This window comes from Fonsecaea monophora (genome assembly GCF_001642475.1).
Source record: "Fonsecaea monophora strain CBS 269.37 chromosome Unknown Scaff3, whole genome shotgun sequence".
Classification (NCBI taxonomy): domain Eukaryota; kingdom Fungi; phylum Ascomycota; class Eurotiomycetes; order Chaetothyriales; family Herpotrichiellaceae; genus Fonsecaea; species Fonsecaea monophora.
In genome coordinates this window covers 283,236-308,102 of record NW_019173934.1, presented here as the reverse complement: position 1 = coordinate 308,102, position 24,867 = coordinate 283,236, and the positions used below count along the sequence as shown (strand labels likewise).

General features: G+C 52.0%; 7 protein-coding genes across 7 annotated transcripts; 3 read left to right on the top strand and 4 right to left on the bottom strand.

Moving 5' to 3' along the window:
• Positions 1–406: 406 nt before the first annotated feature.
• AYO21_00821 (hypothetical protein) lies at positions 407–4,345 on the top strand (the record flags this gene model as incomplete). The annotated part of the gene is made up of 3 exons (XM_022650808.1): positions 407–415; positions 471–4,234; positions 4,303–4,345. 3 exons carry the CDS (start codon positions 407–409, stop codon positions 4,343–4,345), a joined length of 3,816 nt encoding a protein of 1,271 aa, XP_022516811.1.
• Positions 4,346–5,023: 678 nt separating this feature from the next.
• On the bottom strand, positions 5,024–6,385 carry AYO21_00820 (hypothetical protein; the record flags this gene model as incomplete). The annotated part of the gene is made up of 1 exon (XM_022650807.1): positions 5,024–6,385. The coding sequence occupies one exon, from the start codon at positions 6,383–6,385 to the stop codon at positions 5,024–5,026; it is 1,362 nt and encodes a 453-aa protein (XP_022516810.1).
• Positions 6,386–7,149: 764 nt separating this feature from the next.
• Positions 7,150–10,722, bottom strand: AYO21_00819 (hypothetical protein; the record flags this gene model as incomplete). The annotated part of the gene is made up of 1 exon (XM_022650806.1): positions 7,150–10,722. One exon carries the CDS (start codon positions 10,720–10,722, stop codon positions 7,150–7,152), a length of 3,573 nt encoding a protein of 1,190 aa, XP_022516809.1.
• A 1,799-nt stretch (positions 10,723–12,521) lies between these two features.
• Positions 12,522–14,171, top strand: AYO21_00818 (hypothetical protein; the record flags this gene model as incomplete). The annotated part of the gene is made up of 1 exon (XM_022650805.1): positions 12,522–14,171. One exon carries the CDS (start codon positions 12,522–12,524, stop codon positions 14,169–14,171), a length of 1,650 nt encoding a protein of 549 aa, XP_022516808.1.
• A 526-nt stretch (positions 14,172–14,697) lies between these two features.
• AYO21_00817 (hypothetical protein) lies at positions 14,698–16,631 on the top strand (the record flags this gene model as incomplete). The annotated part of the gene is made up of 5 exons (XM_022650804.1): positions 14,698–14,780; positions 14,861–14,921; positions 14,980–15,044; positions 15,103–15,137; positions 15,190–16,631. The coding sequence occupies 5 exons, from the start codon at positions 14,698–14,700 to the stop codon at positions 16,629–16,631; spliced, it is 1,686 nt and encodes a 561-aa protein (XP_022516807.1).
• Positions 16,632–16,873: 242 nt separating this feature from the next.
• Positions 16,874–18,156, bottom strand: AYO21_00816 (hypothetical protein; the record flags this gene model as incomplete). The annotated part of the gene is made up of 4 exons (XM_022650803.1): positions 16,874–17,476; positions 17,662–17,857; positions 18,042–18,100; positions 18,154–18,156. The coding sequence occupies 4 exons, from the start codon at positions 18,154–18,156 to the stop codon at positions 16,874–16,876; spliced, it is 861 nt and encodes a 286-aa protein (XP_022516806.1).
• Positions 18,157–21,272: 3,116 nt separating this feature from the next.
• Positions 21,273–23,733, bottom strand: AYO21_00815 (hypothetical protein; the record flags this gene model as incomplete). The annotated part of the gene is made up of 10 exons (XM_022650802.1): positions 21,273–21,683; positions 21,753–21,772; positions 21,849–22,155; positions 22,270–22,451; positions 22,507–22,578; positions 22,669–22,911; positions 22,967–23,123; positions 23,182–23,369; positions 23,431–23,512; positions 23,569–23,733. The coding sequence occupies 10 exons, from the start codon at positions 23,731–23,733 to the stop codon at positions 21,273–21,275; spliced, it is 1,827 nt and encodes a 608-aa protein (XP_022516805.1).
• Positions 23,734–24,867: the final 1,134 nt, after the last annotated feature.

Genomic DNA, 24,867 nt, shown 5'->3' with positions numbered 1-24,867 from the left:
TTTGGGAGACATCCACGAAGAGGACGGTGGATTGAAGGGTGCGAATCCAAGAAACCAGGTGACAATGGTGGCTTAACACTGGCACGACACGGGGACCACGCATTCTCAGATATCTCACCAACGCATTCGTAGGCCCAGATAGATAGTAGATGTGTGACGACAGCGAGGTGTTTAGGATCCTTCTGTGTGATGAACAAGGAAAGAAATTCTCAAAGCAACACCGTTTGGACTTAGTTGTCATCTCCAACTCTCTCCACTCCGACCCTGGGCTGACCCGCCTTAACGGCGACCCAGATTGCGGAGTTCGCGATATTTCGAGCGTCTTGCTGCGTTGACTATCGACTGTCGATGAACTTGGCTCCTATCTGCCCTGTGGTCAGTTGTTAGCAATACCGCAAAGCTGGAGATGTTTCAGGTATGTCTGCCAACTGGACGATGTGAACTGGGGAGTCTGACCGCATCAATAATAGCGTCTCAAGGGCGTCATCGACAGCCACATTGCGGAAGAGCAAGCGCGACAACGTCAGGCTGCCAACAGCGCTCAAACGACGAGGGCTCCGCAGAAACGGCGCCCGCAAGCTCAGAATGGCAGCCGCCAGCGCGCCAGCTCCAGGCTGAGAGAACAGCAGACAAATGACTCGACCGACAAAGGCCCCGATCCCTCAGAGTTTGAACCAGAGTTCGCGATCGGAGACGATGAGAGCGCGGTTCCCAGCAGGGCCGCCACCCCGAAGCCTGAGGGAAATGGCAAGGAGAAGGAGAAAGAGCAAGGCAAGGAGAAAGACACGGCCGCTTCCGAGGATGGACTGGACACACAAACCCTCGTGGGGTCCGTTGACAGCAAAGTGTCAGATGCCAATGGCACCGCCGCTACCTCCTTACGTCCTCAAGACCTCCCTACCGAGGTGCGGGTAAAGCTACGCAGGCTGGATCGGATGGAGTCAAAATACGCAGAATTGTTGAAAGCTTATAGAACAGCCCATGGACGGATACAGGCCGTCGATGCTTTTGAAGCCTCACTGCGCGAGAACACCCCCTTGACGAGTATCAACGACCCCGGCGCTTTGGTCGAGTATCTGAATCAGATCAATTTGAAGAGCGACATGGTCGTGGATGAGTTGAAACGAGTCACGTCTGACAGGGACGACTACAAGAAGAAATTCCAGGCCGCAGAGGACGAGTCCAAGGGGCTGCAAGAAGAAATCAGCACGTTGAAGAACAAGGTCGAGACGTTGTCTCAACAGAAGACATCTGAGGAGAAGAACTTTTCCATAGGTAGTCCGCACATTGTTACAACTGGCGACAACTCGTCCCTGAAGGAGGCGGCGGATTCTGAAAACACTGCCAAATCACCTTCGAGTACCACTTCCCGGATTGCGAGCTTCTCGTTATTCTCGCCTCGACACAAGGCAATGTCTCCACCAAAAGAAACCTCGGAAGAATTCTTCTCGTTCGAATCCGAACAATCCAAGATGGAAGCCGAGTTACATGAGAGTCAAGCAGAGGTCGAAAGCCTGAAGAAACAAGTCGCCGGTTTACAAGGGGATCTAAAGGTTGCTCGCGAATCGACCGAAAGCATGGTGGAGAGCCTAGAGACTGCCACTCGGGAGCTACACAGTCTTCGTGATGCGAAGGACAAGTTTGACGAGATTAAGAATAAGCTGCAGAATTGTGTCACCGAGTTAGAGGCAAGGGCTGCCTCGAATACCACAAGGACGGATGAATTACAAAAGGAGATTGACGAACTGCAGGCAGGAAGACTTGAGGCGGTCTCGCAGGTGCAATCCCTAGAGAGCCAAATCAGAGAGCTTGAAGCGAAAAATGCCAAACTTGAAGAACAGATCGTTTCCAGAACTAAGGATACGGAATTGCTCAACGAAAAGCTGTCGCAGAAAGACTCCATCGTCAAGGACCTCGAAGATACACTTGCAATGTACAAGTCTGCAGAGAGACAGGAGGCAGCAAAGAGCCAAGATAACACATCAAACGAGAAGAAGCTTGCGACCGTGCAAGGGATCATGGATACTCTGCGCAGTCAACTGGACAAAGCTGAAGCAACAGTGACTGAACTGAAGGCCGAGATCCAAGCTACCAAGGACGAGTATTCGCAACGACCTTCCACCAAAGTCCTTGGTTTCCTTGATGCGGAGACGAAATCTACACTTGACACCTTACGGACGCGCGAAGATGTTGTCCAATACCTGTCGGAGAATTTCGGCTTGCAAAGGGCTTCCTCTAACAAGGCCCCTACAGAAACAGTCACGGCTTCTCCAGCACCATCAGAAGCAGGCACAGGTGCATCGAAGAAGAAGAACAAGAAAAAGAAGAAGGGCAAAGGTCAACCGCAGGCCGCTACAGACGAAGCAGCAGAAGGTGCAACCCCAGTCAAAGTGTCTGAAAATCTGGCTGAAGTAGATGATGTCGAGGCCCGCGTAGATGTTTCCAAGTTGGAACAGGAGATCTCGGGGCTCAAGGCAGAGTTAGCATCCAAAGAGGACGCCATTCAGCGGCTTTCCAAACAATTGAAAGACCAAGAAGGGCTGCAAGAAGAGATTGAGACATTGCGAGACGACCTCTTGCATCAAGGGGAAGAACACGTCGAGGCTCGTGATGCATTGAAGGATGCCCAAGCGCAGAAGAACAAACTCCAAGATGCCGTGGACAAACTGGAAAAGGAGCTATTGGAAGCTCGAGCCGCCATCGCAAGTGGCGCAGACAAGGAAGAGGCACACAAGCAAATACTTGAGCAATACGACGAACTCAAAGTACGATGCTCCAAGCTGGAGACCGATCTTTCTGCCTCTGAGCAACTCGCAACCGGCCGATTCAAAGATATCACTGATCTCAAAGAACTGCTCGCCAAAGCACAACCTGAATTGCGGAGTCTGCGTAATGAGGTTGCAGAGCTCACAACCGCAAAGGATGATCTGAAAAACAAGACTGGAGAGTTTAACAGGCTCGAAGCCCGACACGAAGATATCAAAGCCGAGCTTAAGGGGCTTAGCAAGAGACTCGGGGACAAAGACAATGAGATCAAAGAACTCCAGCAGAAGATTGAGCAGGAGATCAATGCAAGGACCAGGACAGAAAAGGATCTTGAAAGGGCGCAGTCCGATCTCCAGACGGCGGAGAGCCGACGTGAACAAGCTATCACTCAGTCAGACCGACTCACCAAAGACCTTTTGAAAGCAAAGGAAGAATCAACGACACTCAAGACAAAATTAAACGATCTCGAGGAGCAAGTTTCAGCTCAGGCCCGTCAAATTTCCGAACTGAAAGACGAAATTTCGCTCAAAACAGCCCTCCACACATCTTCCCAAGCGCTAGTCCAATCTCTCCGCGACCAGACTCATGAACTCAATATGCAAGCCCGAGAAGCCACAACGCGGGCCGAGAGCCTCGAAGAGGAGCTCAATGAAACACAGAGAATGCTCTCCGAACGTACGCGCGAAGGACAGACCATGCGCATGCTGCTGGATCAATCTTCAGCAGGGACGGAATCCCGGTTAAGAGAGATGAAGGAACGCATGGACGCAGCTATCGAGGAGAGAGATCGAGTGGAGGATGAGGCGAGCGTCAGTCAGCGACGCATGATGCGCGAGGTCGAGGAGGCGAGGAGCAAAGCCCGTGATGCACAACGGTCCCTCAAAGTGGTGGAAGATGAGAAGGAAGAGCTGGAGAGCAGGCTGAAGGAGTGGAAGCGGAGGCGAGAAGAACTAGAACAAAGTGCAACACGGGCGGCGAGGGAGGTTGAGGAAGTGAAAGCTGCAATGACGGTGTTGAGGGAGGCGTTGGACGACAGCGAACGGCAGGTCAGGGAACTGGACGCGCAGAAGGCCGAGTTGCGGAGGATAGGCGACGAAGCCAGAGAGAGGGTTGAGAAACTGACAAAGGCCAACAAGAATCTCACCGAGGAACTGAAGGCGGCTCAAGCAAACTCCAGGATTCCGGGCAGACCTAATCTGGGCCGAGTCGATTCGAATGCGCCGAGCTCGAGGACATCTATCGATTCCGCCAATGCGAGATCTCCGACACCCAAAGAACGGATTCTCTCCACGACGACCAGTCGCAGCGAGACCCCGAATACCACGACGGGAGCACCAGCCGGCCTGAGCCAAGGAACGGTCGACTATGTGTACTTGAAGAATGTGCTATTGCAGTTCCTCGAACAGAAGGACAAAGGACACCAGCGGCAATTGATCCCCGTGCTGGGCATGTTGCTACATTTCGATCGGTATGTTTGCACGTGGCATTGTCCCGCTTCCTTTTGCTCTGAGGGGTTGAATCTGACTAGTTGTACAGGAAAGACGAACAGAAATGGATCTCAGCCATCTCGACACGGTGACGTCTTGGATCTATTAAGAGCACGCGGAGCCAAGGCTACGGAACGACATGTAATAGTATAAGCACTTGGAGTTATGTTGGTGCCTCGCAAGCATGAGAGCGAGGTTGATACTGACATGGACATGGAGAGGATGAGCTGGTTACAGCGGCGTTCTGGACATTGCAGGCGGAATAAAATAAAAGGGATCTAGTATCTCATGGTATACACGGTACAAGGAATGCAATGACAATGGGGACAATGCTTCGCTAGCAACTCTTGGACACGAGGTATCTTGGACTGCTTCGAGATCTCAGAAAATACGTCAATGTCGCCACTTATCCCTGGCATTGGAAACACTTGACTCGTTCTTGGTAATATAGCCACCTGGGGTCCAAGGATAGGATTTGCCTTAATATGCGAGGCTCCTCCAAAAAGGGGTTTTTCTTTTTCCCTCCCTCCTGTTCCTGTCCAGTCCTGCCACACTTATTCCTTCCGATGCCTTCCTTGTCGCAGTCTCTCTCCTGTGTATGCACGACGATTCACCTCCTGCTCGAATGGGCTATTATCAAAAAAACCACCCGACACTCCCGCATCACTGATTTTGCCCCCAGGTGAACTTCCTGATCCCCGTCGATATACATATCCATAGGTGGATGATCGAGGCCTCCCTTTGGATCTCCGAATAAGATTGTTCGTAGGCTATTTCGTATCACCAGCGGTAGTGACAGTGTCAGTATCAGTATCAGTATCAGTGTCCGTGACACCCTCGGCCGCGACGCGATTGACGCCGTCCAAATCCCGTCCGGACCACCGCGTGTCCCAGAACGTCAGCAGCGCCCACAGTTTGATCAGCGAGTGCGCGTACGCAAAGACGTAGTAGCCCGGGAGGAAGACCAGGTCGGCCGGGTGCCGGAGGAAATGGGGCAGGAGCTTGGGGAGCTTTGAGAGGAGGATCCACGCGACGAGAAGGACAAGCTGCGGCATCGTGGGAGGGGAGAATGCCCCGCTCATCAGCGTCCACACCAGTGCGGCGTCGTAGAACAGCGCAAAGTTGACCATCAGGCTGAACTGGAGCGAGTACACCGACCAGGGCTGGGCGCGGTAGACGACCACCCCGTCCGTGACCAGCGAGCACATGTTGCTTCGAAACGTGGTGCGCGCCCAGCGGAGGCACTGCGCCAGGAACTTTGGGTACTCGCCGACGTCGCACAGGACCAGGGCGTCGGGCGTGTTCTGGAACTTGACGGTGAAGCCGCGCCGGACGACGGCCCGGGTCAGGAAGTTGTCGTCGTCGGCGTTGAGCGGGCCGCAGAATCCCCACAGGAACCGCTCGTCCACGTACCGGGCCAGCAGGGCCGGGTCTTGCAGGATGCTGGTGCGGTAGAGGCACGTCCGGCCGCTGATGACGGCGACGCCGCCGTCGACGGCGTTGGAGCTCGTGTGCTCAAAGTTGTGCCGCTCGAGGTACAGCGCCCCCAGCACGTTCCAGAACCTCGCCCACGAGCCCTTGTGGGGGTGCCGGATCGCTCTCTTGTTGGTCCCCACGCCGCCGACCTGGGCGTCGGCGTCGAACGGCGCGACCGCCACCCGCAGGATGTGCGGCGAGGGCCAAATCACATGGTCGTCGCAAAGGACCGTGATCGGGGTGCCGACGGCCGGCAGGGCCGCTGCGATCTGGTGCCGCTTGTTTGCCTGGGCGATAGATGAGACTCTGAAGCAGACGCCGGGGAAGCGACTGATGAGCGGGAAGATGGTCACCCATACCTGTTTCTCTTGCCCCTTGCCCACAGCCACAATGTGGATGGCCGAGGGCGACGCCCTCACGACCGACTCGACACATCGGGAAAAGGCAGGGTCCTCGGGCGCGCAGGTGGGAAGGATGACTGTGCAGTCTCTTTCTGTCAGCGATGGGAACCGTGCAGTGGGAGACGGGCGGTAGAGGAAGAAACTTGCCAGATGGACGACGAACCTCAGGTACCGGAATAGGAACAAGAAGAGGAAGAGGGAGTTCATGTGCGGGACGACAGCCCAGGGGCGCGTCCAGTATGATGGAGCAGTCATGCTGTGTTCGGCTTGCGTGGTTAGGTTAGGGATGGAAATTCGCATTACCAGTATGAACAGGGAGAGTGATGGGTGTGTTCGTTGGAAGGAAGAACAGAACAGAAATGACTGAGCTTTGAGAGCCTGTATTTGAACCTCCCACCGCCTTGCATAAGAAGAGTCATAAGGCAATTGATAGCTATCTGTGGAGGGAACGAATCCGGGTACACATACGACATCCTGCCTCGTTTCTGCTTCTGTTCAAAGGAAGAACTGGGTGAATAGACAATGTCTTACCTGTCGATAAAGACTCATCGAACGACAATGACGCCAATGCCTTCACCCCAAGGCAAGACGGGCTCGTTGTTCCCTGTGCGTGGTTTCGGGGAAAAACAAACAAAGAAACAGATTTCGGTGCACCAAGGCAGTCGGGGATGACCTTTCGATGCCAGCCAGAGCAGAAATGGGATCCAAGGCGGCGGCTGAAAAGGAATTGCGGCCGAAACGACAGGGGCATCAAGAATAGACAATTTGTTCTGGGCACCTGTCGTCATGGAAAGTGGCAGAGACAGATTGGACATCCTGAATCTGAGATCACAGAGGGAAATTAATATCTGAGCATTCTGCAAAAAGCCAACGAGGTGCTGCATCAATGATAATGCGTACTGTGCCCCTCTTTTGGGTCCTATACCTTGAGACCATTCGAGATAACCCCCTTATCCGGCGCCTCGCTATGCAATAAAAGCCGTTCCTTGTTTTGTACCGTGGTCGAGTCTATTGGTACTTTATTCGAACGTCATACTGATCTCGCCACGGTTATGCCCAAACTCGTCATCGTCATCAGCCCAGGCATTGCGTTCCAAATCTAGCTTCGGTACTGGCGGAGCAACTCCATCGTCAAATGGTGTCGATGGGCGACCCCAACTTGGTATAGCAGAGTCGGTCACACGCGGTTTGAGATCCGGTCGAACGGCGTCCGTAGGAGCGTGGTAAGCCTCCGGTCGAGGAGAAGCAGAAGGCGTAGCACTGAGAGCTGGCGGTGGACTGGCTAGATCCCTTGGCTCTGAATAGGCGTAGGACAACCGCCTGTTCGGGTCCGGAGATCGTTGAGGAGATCTTTGGGGGCTTATACGAGGAGACCGTTGAGGGCTTGCTATAGACGCGGGTCGCAAAGATGACGACCTTGCAGGGCGAATTGGAGTAGGCTGCTGAACAGGCGCGAAAGAGACGTCAATCTCGTCCGGACGTGGCGGGAGATTCAGCCTCGCAACCTCCTCGGGCTTCATTCCAGGTGGGAGGCGCAAGTATTCAACGTGTTTTTCCCCGTCCTTGACGGACATTATTTGCATGGGCGGAAGGGTGCTGTCCAACTCTCTGACTTCGATCATTTCGCTCGCTAATTCTCTTCGGATTGCATCGACGTCAAACAAGACATTGATATCACCGTTAGCACCAGGCTCGGTAGAAGAGGTACTGGCGTTCCGCTTGTGGCTGGCGTCGTTGGCATTGTATCTCTCCCAACCCTTTTTCTCGGCTAGTTTCCCTCGTTTGAAGATGCCGAAACGTTTCTTGTCGGGTTTCTCTTCAGCTTTCTTTCTGGCCTCGTCGATCTCCATGATGAGTTCTCGCTGCCGCTGCGCGTGATTCTCGGGATCTGGATCTTCGATCTCGGTAAATTCGTCGCTCTCGACTTCCCATCCAACTTCTCGTAGGAGCCGTGGCATAGCAGCACGATAAGCCATGTGGCCCTTAACCCATGTGCTCACGTTAATATTCTCCACTCCTGGAATTCCTTCGACGGGTGCAAGGCCAGCAACTCGCATGATACCGCCCGACGTCATCCGAAACAAGTATCCAAGAATCCAGTCGTTGGAAGCGTATCCATTCAAGAACCTCCCCGATACAACAGACCGAGCACGTAAGTAGTCATCTTTGCTGACAACGACAGGCGACCCGAACATGTAGACATTCTGGACTAAGCCGTATGCTCCACGGTTCGACAGCTCCTTCAGACAGGAGAAGATGACTCTTGAACCGAGAGAGAAGCCTAGCAGCGTGATTGGTCTCTGACCAAGGTGCCTGTCGATCAATGAGTCGGCCAAGATTAGACCTGCAGCCGTGGCTCGGTCGAGGGATACACTCCAGGGATTGTCGATGAGGTAGGCCAGTTTAGAAAGCACAATTGGCAGCTGTATTGATGCCATGAGGGTGATTAATATCGTGCTCCCAAGAACTTGTTGCACAGTTTGGGTCAAAGCTTCAGTGGCAAGGATATTGATAGTGTCACCCATCGACTGAAGCATTTCTGGCTCCCAAAGCAACGAGTAGATGTCGCCCATGATAGGATCAACTGTGCTATAAGGCAGCCGCACGTCGTCAACTTTGCCAGTCATCCAGCCAGAAATCGTCAATATAAGGTTCAACCGTTTATTGTTGTGCAGCGGTCGGTATTCAAACGTCTTGACGCTGCCAGTCCGTCGATCCGCAGCTCGAACCGCAATCGTGCCACCAGCAGCTGTGGCAGCAGAAGTGATCAAGGCCGCTCCACCCACCCCTCCGAGAAAACCTGCGGTACCGGTGACACCAATGGTCGTGAAACCAGCTGCCAGACCTGCGCCAATGAAGGGTGCGAGTAAACCTGCAGACAGACCAATGACAAGCCCGCCGCCAACAGTTGCAAGACCCATGACCATGTATTTCTTTTTGAGTGCACGTTTACGTCTTTTTTCCATGTGTTCGGATTCATCCCAGTTCTCTTTGGCTTCCTCTTCTTGCATTTCCAGGGCATCAATCACCCTTTTCTCAAAACGACATATCTGTGTCCAGCTAATATCCATTGTCGAGCCAACCCTTTCAAGTAATCGTCTCGATCGAGAGTCGTACTGACCGTCCGAAATCAGAACCAGAAACAAGTCACATAAGACAGTCCACCGCAAATCGAGCTCGATCTCCTTGGTGTGAGGCATGTCTTCCGGACCGTGGACTTCAGGGACATCTTCGCCCTCCTTCACCTCTTTCAAAGGAACAGCGTCCCCTTTCGAGGAGGCGGCAGAAGTCATCGAATCTCTATTTCGTGAGCTGTCTGGCTTCGAAGTCTCGGTTGCAGTCTCGTCGGCCATTGGATTCTTCACTTTCGCATTCAGCATGAGAGGAGCAACGAGGTCAGAAGGCTGCACCCCATGTTCGGCGAGCTGTTCGATCATTATCTGCTCCGCCTGGTTGATGTCCATATGAGAGTACAACCGAACCATCATCTTTTGGCCCCACATATCCATGTTCTCCAGAGACCTCATCAGTTCTTTCCGCACAGATTTTGGTCTTTCCAGGTCTCCCAGTGCTGAAAACATTTTGTGAATTGTCAAACGGACCACGCCGACGTAGGCTATCCGCTGGCCCTCCGTCAGGAGGTCTTTGGTCGCCTGCAGTTGACTGAGAGCATCCCGCTGCTCATCATCATCCTCGTCATCCTTGTTTTCCGTGTCTTCCGCCTTTTGGCCATTTCGAAAAAGGTAGTTCGTGTCTTCGTCTAGACTTGTAGCTGATTGTGCATCTTCATCAAGCTGAACCCTAGTATAACCTTTCCCAGCACCGCCAATGCCCGCGTAAGGATTTGCCTCTTTCTCGGTTTCCCTGTGACCTTTCGCCACGAGACGTCCATTATCATCAAAGATATCAAACTCATCGATGGCCGGCATTGGCTGCCATTCCTCCTCCTCATCTTCGTCGTCCGATCGGTTCGCGGCCGCAATTTGCCTTTGATGGGACCATTCGGAGGCTGTGGCAGCATTGGATCGTGAATTCCGCTTCGGGATGACGGTGCCAGATATTCGAGATGCAGACGGAGATATTGCACTATCAGCTGATTGTTCGTCCTGCTTCGTGTCGGACTTCAATGCTGTGTCTAGCGGTGGAATGCTGTCTGCAGATTTTGTCTCGAGACTCTGTTCTTCTCCAATAGCTTGATCTTTCTTGCTATCCTTCATCTCCGTACCTATTGCGGTTCCATCTGATTTTGTAGGCGCCTCCGGAGGACACGATTGCTGGTTGCTTTTGTCCACTAATCCTGGATGCTCTTCCGCTTTCTGCTGCGACTCGCCAATAACCTCTTTGGTGTCCCCCTCGCTTGTGCCCGTTTTGTCCGCAGGCACCTCGGCATCATGGAATGTATCGTGATCATCATCACTACTATCGTCCGAGTCTGTGGGTTGGTTGACCCTCACCGGTCTTTTGGGCAAGCCAAAGTCATCGAGCTCGGGTTCGGCAGCAGCTGCGGCAGGAGTCGACTCGTGACTCGAGAGCTGTTGCACAGAAGAATTGCTATCGGTGTTTTCCTCCTTTTTATCTTCTCCGCTGGTCATAATGCCACATTTGCGGGACGGTAAGCCTGAGACATGTGTCTCGAAGCCACCGGTGGGAGAGGGACTCGATTTCGACTGCTTCCGGTGTGAAGGATGTGTGAAAATGCTAGTTAAATAGGGCCTCCTGGTTATGAATTACTGACGTGTATATACAGACGTTTGTCAAATACGCCAAAGGCTCAACCAGGTAAGAGCAGACGCAGGCAGATCTCTCTCAACGGCGCACGGAGTAAACGTCAAGACACTGAGCGAAGACCGCAGAGTGGAGCCCATCGTCTCACCACTTTGGGAAGTGTCACGTGGATTTGGGCAATTACAAGGTAGACCCCTGCGCCCACCAGCCTGTCACTCACGTCCGTCATGTCCTCCATGTGAAACAAGTATATACCAAGAACGTCGTCCGAGATTACAGCAGTTTCGACTGGGCAGGGAAATCTACCAAAATGGCGCAAACGATCTGAGCCCATAAATGTGCAAACAAACCGCCAGCATCTCGCCTTCCAGAACGAACATTACATCAAATATGGTATCTCCCATTTTCGCACTTCTTACAAGCTCTCTCGGACCAGTGCCAGGTTCGTTTCGGAAAATCATCGTCTGGACGGATATGCGTGTTCAACTCCAATGGGACGCAAGTGAACGCACAGAAGGGGAAATGGAGGCCAGGTTAGTGCTAGGAGCCCCTGAAACCTCGCTCTGCCTATATAGGCTGTTGTTGCGAGACCAGGACAGATTAGCGTGGAAGCACCGCAGCCATCTTCTGCTTTGTAGGCATCCTCGACTGCGATCCCACTGAAGAAGTAAGTTCCGCGAACGTGGATCAGGTAACGGACGTTGTCGATGTATCTAGCAATAAAGCAGAGAGAGTCGGAATATGGTGTGAAGAGTTGAGAGAAATATCTTTTCCCTGTGCCTGCCGTTGCGCCCGATACCAGGGCGCACACTTTTTGGAGTATAGAAGCAAGAACGCCATGGGATGCCCTTTTGAAACAACCGTGAATGTGAACAACAGGTCAGAATGTTCGTCGACTTATTTCGATTTCGTGAATTGTTCCAGGGCCGAATAGTCGCCCTCGTCGAACTTCGCCCACACAGATTCAATCCTCGCCCGCCGCTCCAGGGCTGTCTCTCGGTTTTTCTTGCTTTTCTTCGTCCGTTCCCCAGACAAACATTTGTTCACCTCCCGCTTAATGTCGTTGCAGCCACCTATGGCCTTGTAGAGGAAGCCGCGGGCGTGGCACTCGTCAAGGGCGTTCATAATCTCCTCGCACCCTGTAGAAAGTCAGAATACCTTTCATGGGTTGATTTGATCGGACGCTGAGCGACGGATGGTGCGACGGAAGAAAGTAGAGCAAAGGGGGTTGCTGCGAGGCTGATCTCTCCAGTTCAATGAAGTATCATGCGACTCAAGACCAGCTTGATTTGCCACGTACCGATGTTATCTTTTGTATGTAGATGTGAATGCATTTTTGTAGAGACTCGTCTCCAGTATAGATCATGCGGTTCGAGCCACGCCCACATCTGCCTCGTGATGACAAGTGCGAGTCTAGTCAGGGTGCAACTGGAAGAGCAAAATGTAAATGGATGTTCCGCGGCCGAGTTGTAGATCTCGCCAAGCTGCAGCTGCAAGCCTTGCGCATCCATCCCAGCCTTGCATGAAGACACTAACTTCACCGCCCAAAAGTTCGTGGATTCTGCCGCTCTTTTCTGCATGCCGCCAAAAATATTGCAGGACACAACCATCCTACATATGTGACTGAAATTGCAAGTCGCTTTGCGCAACAACAGATCGGTGCAGAATGTCGATGACACTTGCTACCACGTGGGTGAGGAGAGGGGCTGCTGCTCAGTTTCCCACCAAATACAATGTCGACGAAGCAGAGCTGAGCCGCATCTCTAAACTTGCCCGCCTTCAACTGGAAGATGCGCAGCAGGATCTTCTGGACGCGCAAAATCCCAAGGCAGATGATGCGTCGGAAGACGAGGACTCAGATGCTGGAGTGCCCACAGGAGAAGCCGCAGACACAGCTAAACAAACTACGACCGACGCTGATGACCTACGAGAATATAACCTTGACGATTATGACAACGATCCTGTCGACGAACAAGGCCAGAAATTCTCCATGTTTGGCAACGTCGGCTCATTAGCTTACCATGCGCCACATGAGGAGGATCCATACATTGTGTTGCCAGAGGGAGAAGAAGAGTCGGAAGATGAAAGAGAAGAGTTGCAGATATTGCCTACGGACAACTTAATACTGGCGGCTAAGGTAGAAGACGAGGTTGCGCAACTAGAAGTCTTCGTGTACGAAGATGAAGCCGACAATCTATACGTCCACCACGACATCATGCTGCCTGCTGTGCCTCTGTGTGTTGAATGGGTCAACGTCCCTGTGGGTAAAGACGCGGAAACGAGGTCAGACGGGAACTTTGTGGCAATCGGGACCATGAACCCAGAGATAGAGATTTGGGATCTCGATGTTGTCGATAGTATGTATCCTAATGCCATACTAGGTCAAGAGCCACAAGAGCACCCGGAGGATCCAGAGCCCAGCGGAGAAAGCTCAAAAAGCAAGAAGAAATCGAAAAAGAAGAAAAAGAAGGCAAAGGTCAATGATGACTACCATGTCGATGCGGTGTTGGCCTTGGCTGCAAATCGGCATCATCGAAATCTGCTTGCTTCGGCATCAGCAGACAAGACTGTGAAACTGTGGGACTTGAAAACCGGCAAATGTGCCAAATCATACACAATGCACAGCGGCAAGGTGTGCGCCTTGGACTGGCATCCAACCGAGTCAACTATCCTCTTGAGTGGGAGCTACGATCGGACCGTCGTTGCCACGGATATGAGAGCTCCCGATGCCGCGGCTCCGAAATGGGTTGTCGAGGCAGACGTCGAGAAAGTGAAATGGGACATCCATGATCCTAACTTCTTCTTCGTCACGACCGAAGCCGGCACCGTCCACTACTTTGATGCCCGTACCGTTCCCACATCTCACGACAAGCCGAGCAAACCTGTATGGACATTACAGGCGCACGACGGGCCTGTCAGTGCATTTGACATTAGCCCTTCGGTACCCGGCCTTCTGGTGACAGGATCAGAGGACAAGATGGTCAAGATATGGAACGTCGAGAACAACAAACCCTCAATGGTTATTTCGAGGAATCTTGATGTTGGGCGGATATTCTCGGCGCAGTTTGCCCCAGATCCTGAGGTTGCCTTCAGGCTATCAGTGGCGGGAAGCAAGGGGCGGCTGCAAGTATGGGACATCAGTACCAATCCGAGCGTGAGAAAGGTTTTTGCTGGCAGAGTCCAATTGCCAGAGACGGACGGCAAAGAGAGATTGGTTGGCGCAAATCTGAGTGACGACGAGAGCGAAGATGAAGAGGGAGAGGAGGAGGCTGGAGAAGGGGTGCAAGATGGTTGGGAATCCATGGATGAAGATTAAGACGGCGGTTTAAGGATGACTGGATGACATTAGATGAATGATATCAAATGCCCTGATGATTGATAGACCATATGGCCATCAAATATTCAAGCACGAGCCCTTGCCACCTCGTTATCTCTACGTTTGGCAGGCAGTCAGTAAGCTAGCACACCTAGAGTAACTAGGCATACCTAGATATGTACTGTAGATACCTGGAGTAAGTGCTTGACATGCCTGTGTATGGTTCTCAGGTGGGTGTTGATGTGTCTCTCGGAGGCGCCTGTCTGCACCCTCGAGTACTGCCTGCAGACGCCCCCTCTAGGCGGGCGGTTACGCCTCCACAGGCCGAGCAGGCTGCAAACCCAAAGACCTTTGCGCCTATTCAAGCCAAGTCTCCCCTCCAAAACTTGTCCCCCCCATCTTCACCTGCCAGCCTACATAACAACCCGCCCACGAACAACCGTCTTTCTCTCATCACCACTCCACCAAACCATCGTCAAACCGCGATTCCTTCGATAAATTTTGTCGCACCATCCGTACCATCACCATGGCCGGCGGAGACGGCAGTCAGGATTCCAACAGCACACCTGAACCCGTCGAGAAGGGCTTCGCCACGCTCACCCAGTTGCAGTAAGTCCGAAAAATTTTGACAGATCTGATGAATCTGTCTGTCTCTGGATGCAGAAGTCATACTGAAACCATCCCCGTAGGATTGGCGTCAAGGCGTTCGTTGAAAAGGTCAGTTTCTTCAACTTCACGATTCATGACCACGTGACTTTGAGATTTTCTTGACGGGGCGCGAACATGTTACTGACTTGTTGGCGGGCAGAATGGAGAGCCTAGAAAAGCGGAGATCTTGTCTATCAAGCAGAGAAATGGTGCTCTGACTTTCTAGTATGTCTGCGTCTGGTCTGAAACAAGGGACTAAGGCTCAGAACTAACCTCCTGGCAGCGTACATTATGTCGAGTTCAACAAGCGTCTCGATGGTAGGCATTGCAGAGGTTGCACTCTCTAAAGGAACTCTCTGACACATCACAGAATGGGTCACAGCCGAGCGTATCGACCTCTCTCAAGAGGTCGAATGGCCCGTCCCCGAAAAGCCTGAGAAGAAGAAGACTACCGTGACCACGAAAGGCCCGCCATCAAAAGCCGCCACGTCAAAGTCCATCACCACAAAGGCAGGCCGTCCAAGGACAGATTCGCGCGCCAGTTCTGCAACACCTGATCTCCTCAGCTCCAAGGCAGGCAATGACCGAAAACGACCCATACCCTCCAAAGCAGGCGGCAAAGAAAACCGCGACGAAGGACTTGCGCCTGATGGGGATGCCTCACTAGTAATCACCAAAGAAGGCACGCCTCTACCAACGCTCGGGAATGAAGACGGCACAGCGGGCGGAGTCGACGTGGAAATGCCCGATGTCACAAAGACAGAGGAGAAGGTAGCGCCAATCATGGAACCGGAGGAGGAGATCGAGAAGCTTCGCACCGGTGGCTCCATGGTTCAAAATCACGCCCAACTGCATCTCGTGCGCAACTTGAACAAGATTCAAATGGGCAAGCACATCATTGAACCGTGGTACTTCTCTCCCTATCCCCAGGAGTTCAGCGACGCGGACATGGTGTATATTGATGAGTTCTGCCTGTCCTACTTTTCCTCCAAGAAATCATTCGAGAGGCACCGCACAAAATGCGAATTGCGCCATCCGCCGGGTAACGAGATCTATCGCGATGACTTTGTGAGTTTCTTCGAGGTCGACGGTCGACGGCAGCGCACGTGGTGTAGAAACCTCTGTCTGCTGTCAAAACTGTTCCTGGATCATAAGACGTTATACTACGACGTCGACCCTTTCTTGTTCTACTGTATGGTCACCCGGGACGAATACGGTTGCCATCTTGTCGGATATTTCAGCAAAGAGAAGGAGTCGGCGGAAGGGTACAACGTCGCTTGTATTCTTACCCTGCCGCAGTATCAGCGACAAGGCTTGGGAAGATTGCTTATTGCTTTCTCATATGAGTTGAGCAAACGTGAAGGAAAGCTGGGGTCGCCTGAAAAACCCCTGTCGGACCTTGGCTTGTTGGGTTACAGACAGTACTGGAAAGAAGTGCTGATTGAGCTTCTTTCTGACCCTGTGCGGCTGCCTCCCCCGGGATCAGCCTCTCACACACCAACTTCGGAACAGCTGCATCCGCACTCGTCTCTAGGCTTCACCGGGCCTTCGTCGCAGTACTCGACGAGCATCGCTGAGATAGCGAGTCAAACAGCCATGACTGAGAAGGACGTCCACGAACAACTCGAGGTGCTGAAGCTCCTGCGTTATCACAAGGGTGCATGGATCATCGTTGTGAGGGATGAACTACTCGAGTGGCAGGAAAAGCGGCGGGAGAAAGAGAAAGCCAAAGGGATCAGAAGGATTGATCCTAGCAGACTCAACTGGAAACCTCCTGTCTTTACCGCTAGCAGTCGGACATGGAACTGGTAGAGCCGGCCTTTGTGACTGTATATTAGCGTGGCGCTGGGGCAACACTGCGGGATGGGAGACATACGAGATCAATCGAGGCATTGGCGCTTTGGATCTTGCTGGGTCGATGGCACGGCCCTTTTGGTTTGCGTTGTATGAGGTTCTTGATGCCATAAACTCTCGAGCTGCAGCCGAGATAAATCTTTTCCTGAAATGCCTTGGACACGTCTGATATAGACCTTGCCGTACTGCCGAGACAATGTTCATGACGGGATGTTTGTGTATCGGGCCAAATCAGCATCGCCACTTGCGGCGTTGTCTTCGGACCCGTTTTCTGTCATTTCTGTGTCACCATTGTGGCCGTTTTGACTACGGCCGGAAGCCCCTTCGTCATCCAGTCCCAGAGTGAGGTTTTCAGGTAGGTCGATTTTCTTCTTTTCGCGAGCAAGTTTTTCCGCCCATGCGCGAGCTCGCACAAGATATCTGATATTGGCCTCTCTTCTTTGATCTTGCGACTGCAGGATTGCTTCGTTGACGTCCTTTGCAACTTTGCGTCTTAATGAAGGGTCAACCAACTCTGCCAGAGCACCGAAATCGTTTTGAATTTGTGAGGTCACTGCGCCAGATGATCCCGATACAGCGGCTAGAGTCCATGATTCTTTGGGGACGATCAGAAGTGCCATGGCCCTTTCGAGGTCTGTTTTATATTGTGCATCTAATGGGGCGTAGGGTGCAAGGTTGTTTTGAGCAAATTCTATGGCTTTGCCCACCAAGCTAGGATCTGAGGAAGTGAAGCTTTGGCGGATCAGCTCGACGAGTTGGAGCCGGAGAAGAGAGAAGTGAAGCTTTTTGTCGGTATCCAAGAGCTATTTTTACCAGGTTAGAATGGAGATAGACGCAACGTTGTGTGTAAGAAGGAAGTTTGTGCCCAATAAATCATACTGAGGACTGAAGGTGTTTTGGCTCTCATCTCTGCCCGAAGGCTATGAGTGGTGCATGAAAACAAATCTAATCATGAAGGGTGCAAGCAGGAAGACGGGACGAGACTCACTTCTGGATTGAGGTCGTTTATAAGCTCGATAGCTGCCTGTAAATCTCCACGGTGTATTGATTCACGAATCTGGACCCTCTCTTGAATATAGCTGAAATCAGTCCTAGGCTGAATGTTGGCTTCGGCGGCAAACTTTTCCGCTGCTGATGGATAGCCTTCGGTGATCAGGTAGTCCATGACCAGATTGTTGACATCACTGCAGGGTGACCATGGTCAGCCAATATCACTTCAGTGTATGCGTGTCTCTGTATTGAATCTTGGTGATTTTTTTTTTCAGAAAGCAAAATATTTACAGTCTCTTCAAGAAGTTTCAGAGAGATTCCCATTTTGTCAAAATACATCCTATAGGGCAGAGGAACGATCGATTGGAGGGGACGTACGATTTCGATATTTGAATATCGGCGACTTGTCGCTCGAAGGCATGGGCTGTAGCAGCAGCCTTTGACAGAAGGTTAGCAGTCTAACTTTGCAAGGACCAGTGTGGTGGCTTACCATGTTGACAGATCTTGGGAAAGCTCAGAGAGGGGATGAACCTGCAGGACAGACCGTCCTCGTTCACAGAGATCAAAGCATTATCATTGCAGGTCTGGAAACAAGCAAAGGATGTTAGGCACTGTTGGAGGAATGCAAGACAAATCGGTCAAGAGGTCAGTGAGACGTTCACGTGACTATACATGCCAAGACTTTACTTCTCCACTCTCCTACTCCGTCTTAGGAGGGAATAGGCAGCAGGGGCAGTTACCAAGGGTTGTCAGACTGATTGGCCTTCTCACTCTTCATCTCATGTTGCCAAACGCATACTTGCCTTTGCGTACGACGATGGCATCCTCGAATCCTTTTGAGCAGTCATGACTTGAATAAATGGCTTCCGATTTGGTTGACATTGTTCACTGGACAAACGCCATTTGCATTTTGTGTCACCAAGCAATAGCCTCGCGCCAGGAAGCACAGCTACGTAAGTAGCTTCGAAGCACATCTCGATTGGGTCTCTTAGTGATATTTATCGCTCGCAGTTGACTGTGGCTCCCGCAAAACCGAAGTGGTCGACTGCCCGTCAATTTGTCTATCTTGTGCACAATCACCAAAGGCTAGAATCTGGTGTCATTCATCCTGTCGGAATATATCTGCATTGATCTGCCCAGATGGCGATATTCCGACTTCCGATGACCTGGTGTCCTTTGGGATGCTTACAAGGCCAATACGGAGAGAATGGTGGGCGAAATCATACAACATCAAATATCCTTTAGACCAGCACCTATTAGTGGAATGCACCTTACTGCTCCTCAGGAACAAATTTCCAGAAAGTATGATCAAAAGACTTCCTGATGATGTTGTGTTGGAAATTATGGACAAACTAGGGCTCATGCGCCTCTTAGCCATAAAGGAAAGCGTGACTCTGATCGAGAGAACACGTAAAGGGCTGCCCGAAAACAACATCCTGACAGACTGCTCGGGCATTCTCTTTGGATCAACACTCTCTCTTTGCGGGCGCTCCTATATCTCGACCATCAGTAATGGGCGCAATCATCAAGATGGTCTCGGAAAGCTGAGGGTTCGGCTTCGCACTGGCAGTTGCCGCGTAGCGATATCACTTGACGAGATTGGTGTCAGAGATATCCGGACTTTCGACCCAGTGATATCGACTATTGCTTCTGATGGCAGCCCGTGGTATCGCGTTTTCAATGTAACCTGTTCTTCGGAAGCAGCCTTTGAGGGTGTCACGGATGTGAGTTGCTAGGCCCTCACCTATAAGCCATCTAACACAGCATTAGGGTCTTATTCTTCGAGATATACACCCTAAATTACCCGGTAGTGTCTACGATCGATTCATGTGGGACACTCCAAATCCGCCAGCGATCAAAGCGTCAAACTTCTTTTCCACACCTTGTGAGAACCTTTTGCACTCTCATTTCAAATATATTTCATTATCTCTTGAACACTGCGCGCTTGTCGTGCATTGCAAAACCAGCAAGATCCTCGATATTTGTGTACATCACCTGGTGTACCCTTGTACGATCTGCAGTGCCTGCGACACTCATGCCCGAGAGAAAAGTGTTATGCGACACTATTTTCCACTGAATACAGGGGAAAAGATCCGAGGTCTCTGGATTCGCCGTCCGAGACTTATATCTAATGGGGAGTGCGCTCTTATCGTACGTTGGTAACCCGTGATAAGATGGGTTTTCGCTTACCTTGACCTAGATTCAGACAACTCGGTCACGAGTTCGCACGTTTGGCTATTACTCACGGATCAATCAAGACTCTTTCAATTATCATTCCGTTAACAACGACGATGGCATTATACAAGGCATCTACTATAACGCGCTGGAGTCAAAGTGGGATTATGTCACTGAGCTTGGGGTTGTGTCCGTGTCAGTACCTCATGGTCTCGCACAAATTCCTCCTCTCCCTGCTCTCCCAGCCTTCCGTGATGCCCCTACATCTTCCTGGGGGTGGTACCTCTCGGCTGCTCCATTACATGACCTTCGCGGGTTGAAATTTTCCTATGAGGACCACGAGGATCCATATTCTTGTACTGGTGTGCTCCTTTTCTACCTTGATGATAGTCAGGATACACTTGGTCAGATTCTCTGGGGCAGGTCGATCTCTGAGAAAGAGATCTCACCGGAGACAGTTCGATACCGGAATGTGCAGGTCGGCATTATTCATCACGTTGAGTGGAAAGTGGTGGAGAGCGAGAGTGGAGACGATGATGGCTGGAATTTACTTGCACAAAATGGTACCATGAGGTGGTGGTCTGGACGACTTGGACATCGACTCGTGGTTGATGCTACCAATCCAACATGACTCTACCCTTCCGACCGGCCAGAAATTCAGCTCCGTCGGCGCAGCTTGCTGAGGATGATATGCAAATGTCACTACCCTTCGAGACATGTGAATTGCCCTCGCTTCCGTACCTTCAATTGCCTCCACCAAGGGGTCCAGGAGAACTCTCTCCAGGCACTATACCTCTGCGAGCCACTGGCGGAAATCTCTTCATGTGGTCAAATCCCTGTTGTAACATCGTTCACCGTGGTATCTCTGCTGATATTCTGATTGCGAGTCGAGAGAAGGGGAATGGCATGGCCCATCTGGAGATTAAGTAGCATTGCAGGTTCCCGAACCATCGCAGCTGACACAAGACATGCACATCATGTTGTGTAACTCACATGGAAGGAGTTGATCTTCGCTTGACCTAGAGGTCAGGTGAGAGTGCAAGTGATGTAGTAGGTGTGTGGTGTGGGTTGCCACTGGCCTAGCCTCGTAGGTATTAGATAATAGGTTATTATATATCTTATATATCTGGATTAGTCTCATCTATCAAGACCCTAGTTTAAGCCTTGTCTGATCGGTGATACACAAACAGTAGGTAGTGGCAGTACAAGACCTCCCGTGAGTCCCACTATCGAGAACTGCGCCCGTTACAACACTCGGCCTCTGAGATCGTAACTAGAAGGCTATGTGGTCGCCTTAAAACGCCCGTCAAGCGCCGCTAGTTCTGTGGCCTCGAGATGGTTAACAGATACCGCACAGTTCAGCACATATATGCCCTATATTATACTCCCTCTCTCCCTCTCTCTCTCTAGCAATTGCCGCATTTTTCCCAGCGATTAGACATGAACATGATCTGGCCCAGCTCCCGACTCCTCCACGTCTGCGATGTCCTTTGCCGGCTTGTCTCCGCCATGAACCTCAATCTTCTGCAGCTTGCGCGCGACCTCGAGGGTCAAGGTGGAATCCAACACCCAACCACGCATGATCAACGCGCTTATGACGGCCGCTCCCCCGAAAGCGATACTTGCAAAGTAGACGGTTTGGAAGGATTTGTAGTAGGCCGTCTGGGCCGCGGCCGATGCTTTGGTGATGATGTCGAGCGTGACTCCCGGGACGCTCATCAGGGCCTGCTGGTTACCACTCGTCAAAGCTTGGAGGAAACTTGGTAACGAGCTTGCCGGGAGGTCCGCGTTGAGGGCCGCGGGGACAACATATTTGGGAATGTTCGTTGTCACTCGGTTGGTGAACTGGAGTGATACATTAGCCACAGAGCTCCATCGGGGGGGAAAAGATCGGCATGAGCAACAAAAACTCACGATGGTCACATAGATTGAACCTATTGATGGCATGGTCAGTGGATTTTTCCCAAAAAAAAAAAGAAATATCAGGTCATGGGGATTCATTCCACTCACTCGCGAGACTGGACATCAGAGTCCGCAACCCCCACTGAACACCATTCGCAACACCAATGTCTTTGGCATTGAGGCAAAGTGGACCGGCGCTCCCCACGAGGACTTCTATCCAACCGATGGCGATGGCCGCGATGATGACGAAAACAATCGGCACCGCGAGTTTCGTGCCGTCCGCAGCGCTCATCGCCCCGCTAAAGGTCGTGAGGAAAATCGCGCCCGCCAGTAGTTGGTATTTGACATGCTTGATCTTGTGCGAGAGTGCACCAGCGAGGATGAAGCCTACATTGAGGCCGGCGGATGTGGTGCACTGGAGGTCTGTCAGCGACGCTCACCGATGTCCGTGTCCAGATAACTAGGCAGTCATGCAGCCACAAGAAGGGTTGATAGGGTCATCGTAGAGGACTTCAAGAGAGGCACTTACCGAGATCCAGCCCGTAGCCGACGGGCTCTGTCGGTACAGGATCGCCATCTGCTGCGGCAAGACGATGCTGGAGGCGTAGAAGATCATAGAACCAACACAGGCCAGGGCGGTGAGGCAGTCGAAGTTCCAGTTCGCAAAGAGATATAGAGGAAGCACCGGGTGACGAGGCTTGCCGAAACGTTCTGTTCCAAGTTTTTCAGTACTGCGTCCACTCGCTTCTCGTCATGCGTGACTGACCCCAGAGTATGAGAATAATGAATCCCACTCCGCCGACAACGATGGTCGCGATGACATTCGCAGACTTCCATGCTGGAAAGAAAACGGAGAGTTAGTTCATGTTAGAGGCATGGTTGTCAAGTAGTTACTCGTCGAATACTTGCGCAGACGTAGGGGACGCACCATATCGTTGGCCCCCCCATGAAATGCCCAGGAGCAATGACGTGACACTCCCAACGAGAATCACCAGGCCGACATAGTCAAGGTGTTTCACCGTCTCTTTCCTACTGCCACGCTTGTGCAATTGGTCGAACTTCGGTGGAAAGTAGCAGAAAAACTGAATGAGCGCGCCGAGGAAGCTGATGATGGCGAGGATGTAGTATATCCACCGCCAACCCTGCTCGGTATTGACGCAGATGACCCTCGCTATTGGGCGGCAAGAGATTAGCAATCTGGACCGTCCTCCAGCTGGTGGGACGACAAAACGACTTGCCTATTCCAGGGCCAACCGATGTGAGAGGCGCAAAGACACATGTGACAATGGCGTACGACATGAATCGTCGGTTGTTGGGTACGAGTTCTCCCGACACCACGGCGCCGGACAGCTGGATACCAGAGCCCAGTCCGTTGATGATGTTCTGTGACCTCGTGAGCTTGCGGTTCTCCCTCGGCGACTGGGAAGCATAATCGCATTACACCACCAATCAGAGTGGGAATATTCTGCGCGCGACTGGCAACAATATAGCCCACGAAAGCCAGCGTGTTGGCCCCGATGAAGAACCAGCGGCGTCCAAAGATGTCGCCAAGCCGACCGATGGTGAAAAAGGCCGTGACCTGTCCTAGGGTCATGGCGAGGATGATCCAAATGGTATCAGGACTGGGACCTGCGCCGGAAGTCAGCCTTCCAGATCCACCCCTTGATTCGACCACAGAGAGACATGTTACCGATTTCTGCGTTGATGAATTCCAAAGATCCTGCAACCATAATAAAGGCCAAGCTCCCTGAAGTGTATCCGAGAGAGAAGGCCTGGTGAGACGCTGTCAGTACGGGCAATCACCGAGCGATGCCTTTGATGGACGTACTACGACCGACCCAATGAGCTTAATGCTGGTGAAGTACTTCTTGGGCAGCTCAGCGACGGAGCGTCCTCCGATCGCATCGGGGGCCACCTCATCGAAGCCGTCGAGGGATGTGCGAGAAGAGCTTTCGACGTGCGAGTCGAAAGGCGCAGTCTCCTTGGTCTCCATGGTCTAACGAAAAAGCCTGCCTTGTTTCACGACCAACGTCTTTTGATGCCAAGGACTGATTAAAGGGTTGTGTATAGAGATATCGACCGGATATTCCTGCTAGGGGTGGTGTGACCGTCTATATACACAAAAAGAGCATTCTACCCAAGGCGACGACTCGGGGCTTCCCCATTCTTTCCCCACGGGGATCTACCAACCCTTCGGCCTAGCGATCTCCCGCAACTTGGCCAGCAGGCGTGGGTTCGCACTCTCAAAGCTTGACAAAACAGGCAACACCGTCAGGAATCTCGGCCTGAGGATATAAAGGCGTCGTTTTACCGGCGAGGCGATTCGCGGATCGGGTATCCAAGCTGCCCGGTCCCGGAGTCGCTTTACCGTCACGGGTGGCCTGCTGCAGGCTACTCCGTACCGTGCTGGTCCATCAGCCTCGATCCCAAGGATAACTAACGCACATATGCTCTGGTTGGGAACAACTTACTCCGTACTGGAATCTAGGATTGTTGACAAACAAACCGTAGCTAAGTTATCGTGACCGGGTCACCACGGGAAAGTGTCGGCCTCTTTACCCGTGTCTTCCACCCCGTATAGAAGAACGGGGAGGAGTCTTGGACCAATGATCTTGAACGCTTCTAGACCCAACGAGGAGCCCATTGTTGTGCAGATGTTACGGTGAGGTGCGGACCTGTTGTTTGACGCTCGCTGGCCTTCTCGTCGTTCCTTATACTTCAACCATCTCTCCTTCCCGCAGTTGAGAAAGTTCAAGGTAAGCCAGTGTATGCTTACGCACAGACTCGCGGGTCTTTGGAGACGGCACACACAAATGACATGAAACAGAGGTTCGCAACCACGCAGCGTTGCCAGGGGTCGAATTCCTAGACGGGAGACACTTAGGGAATTCCTATAGCCAAACTAGGTATAGACCAGGGCGACTTTCGGAGATAACCCACTATAGTTTACGCCTAACTAATAACTAGACGTGACTAGCGCGTCTTACCTTCCTACTATAGCGAAACTACTCCCCCAAGACGGCCAGAATTAAGTCGATCGCTTCGCCAGTGCCGCTTCCCTTGCAGTTGGCTTCACAAACACCAGGTCGGCGTCAAGTGTCAACCACATTTGCACATCTGTGAGCTG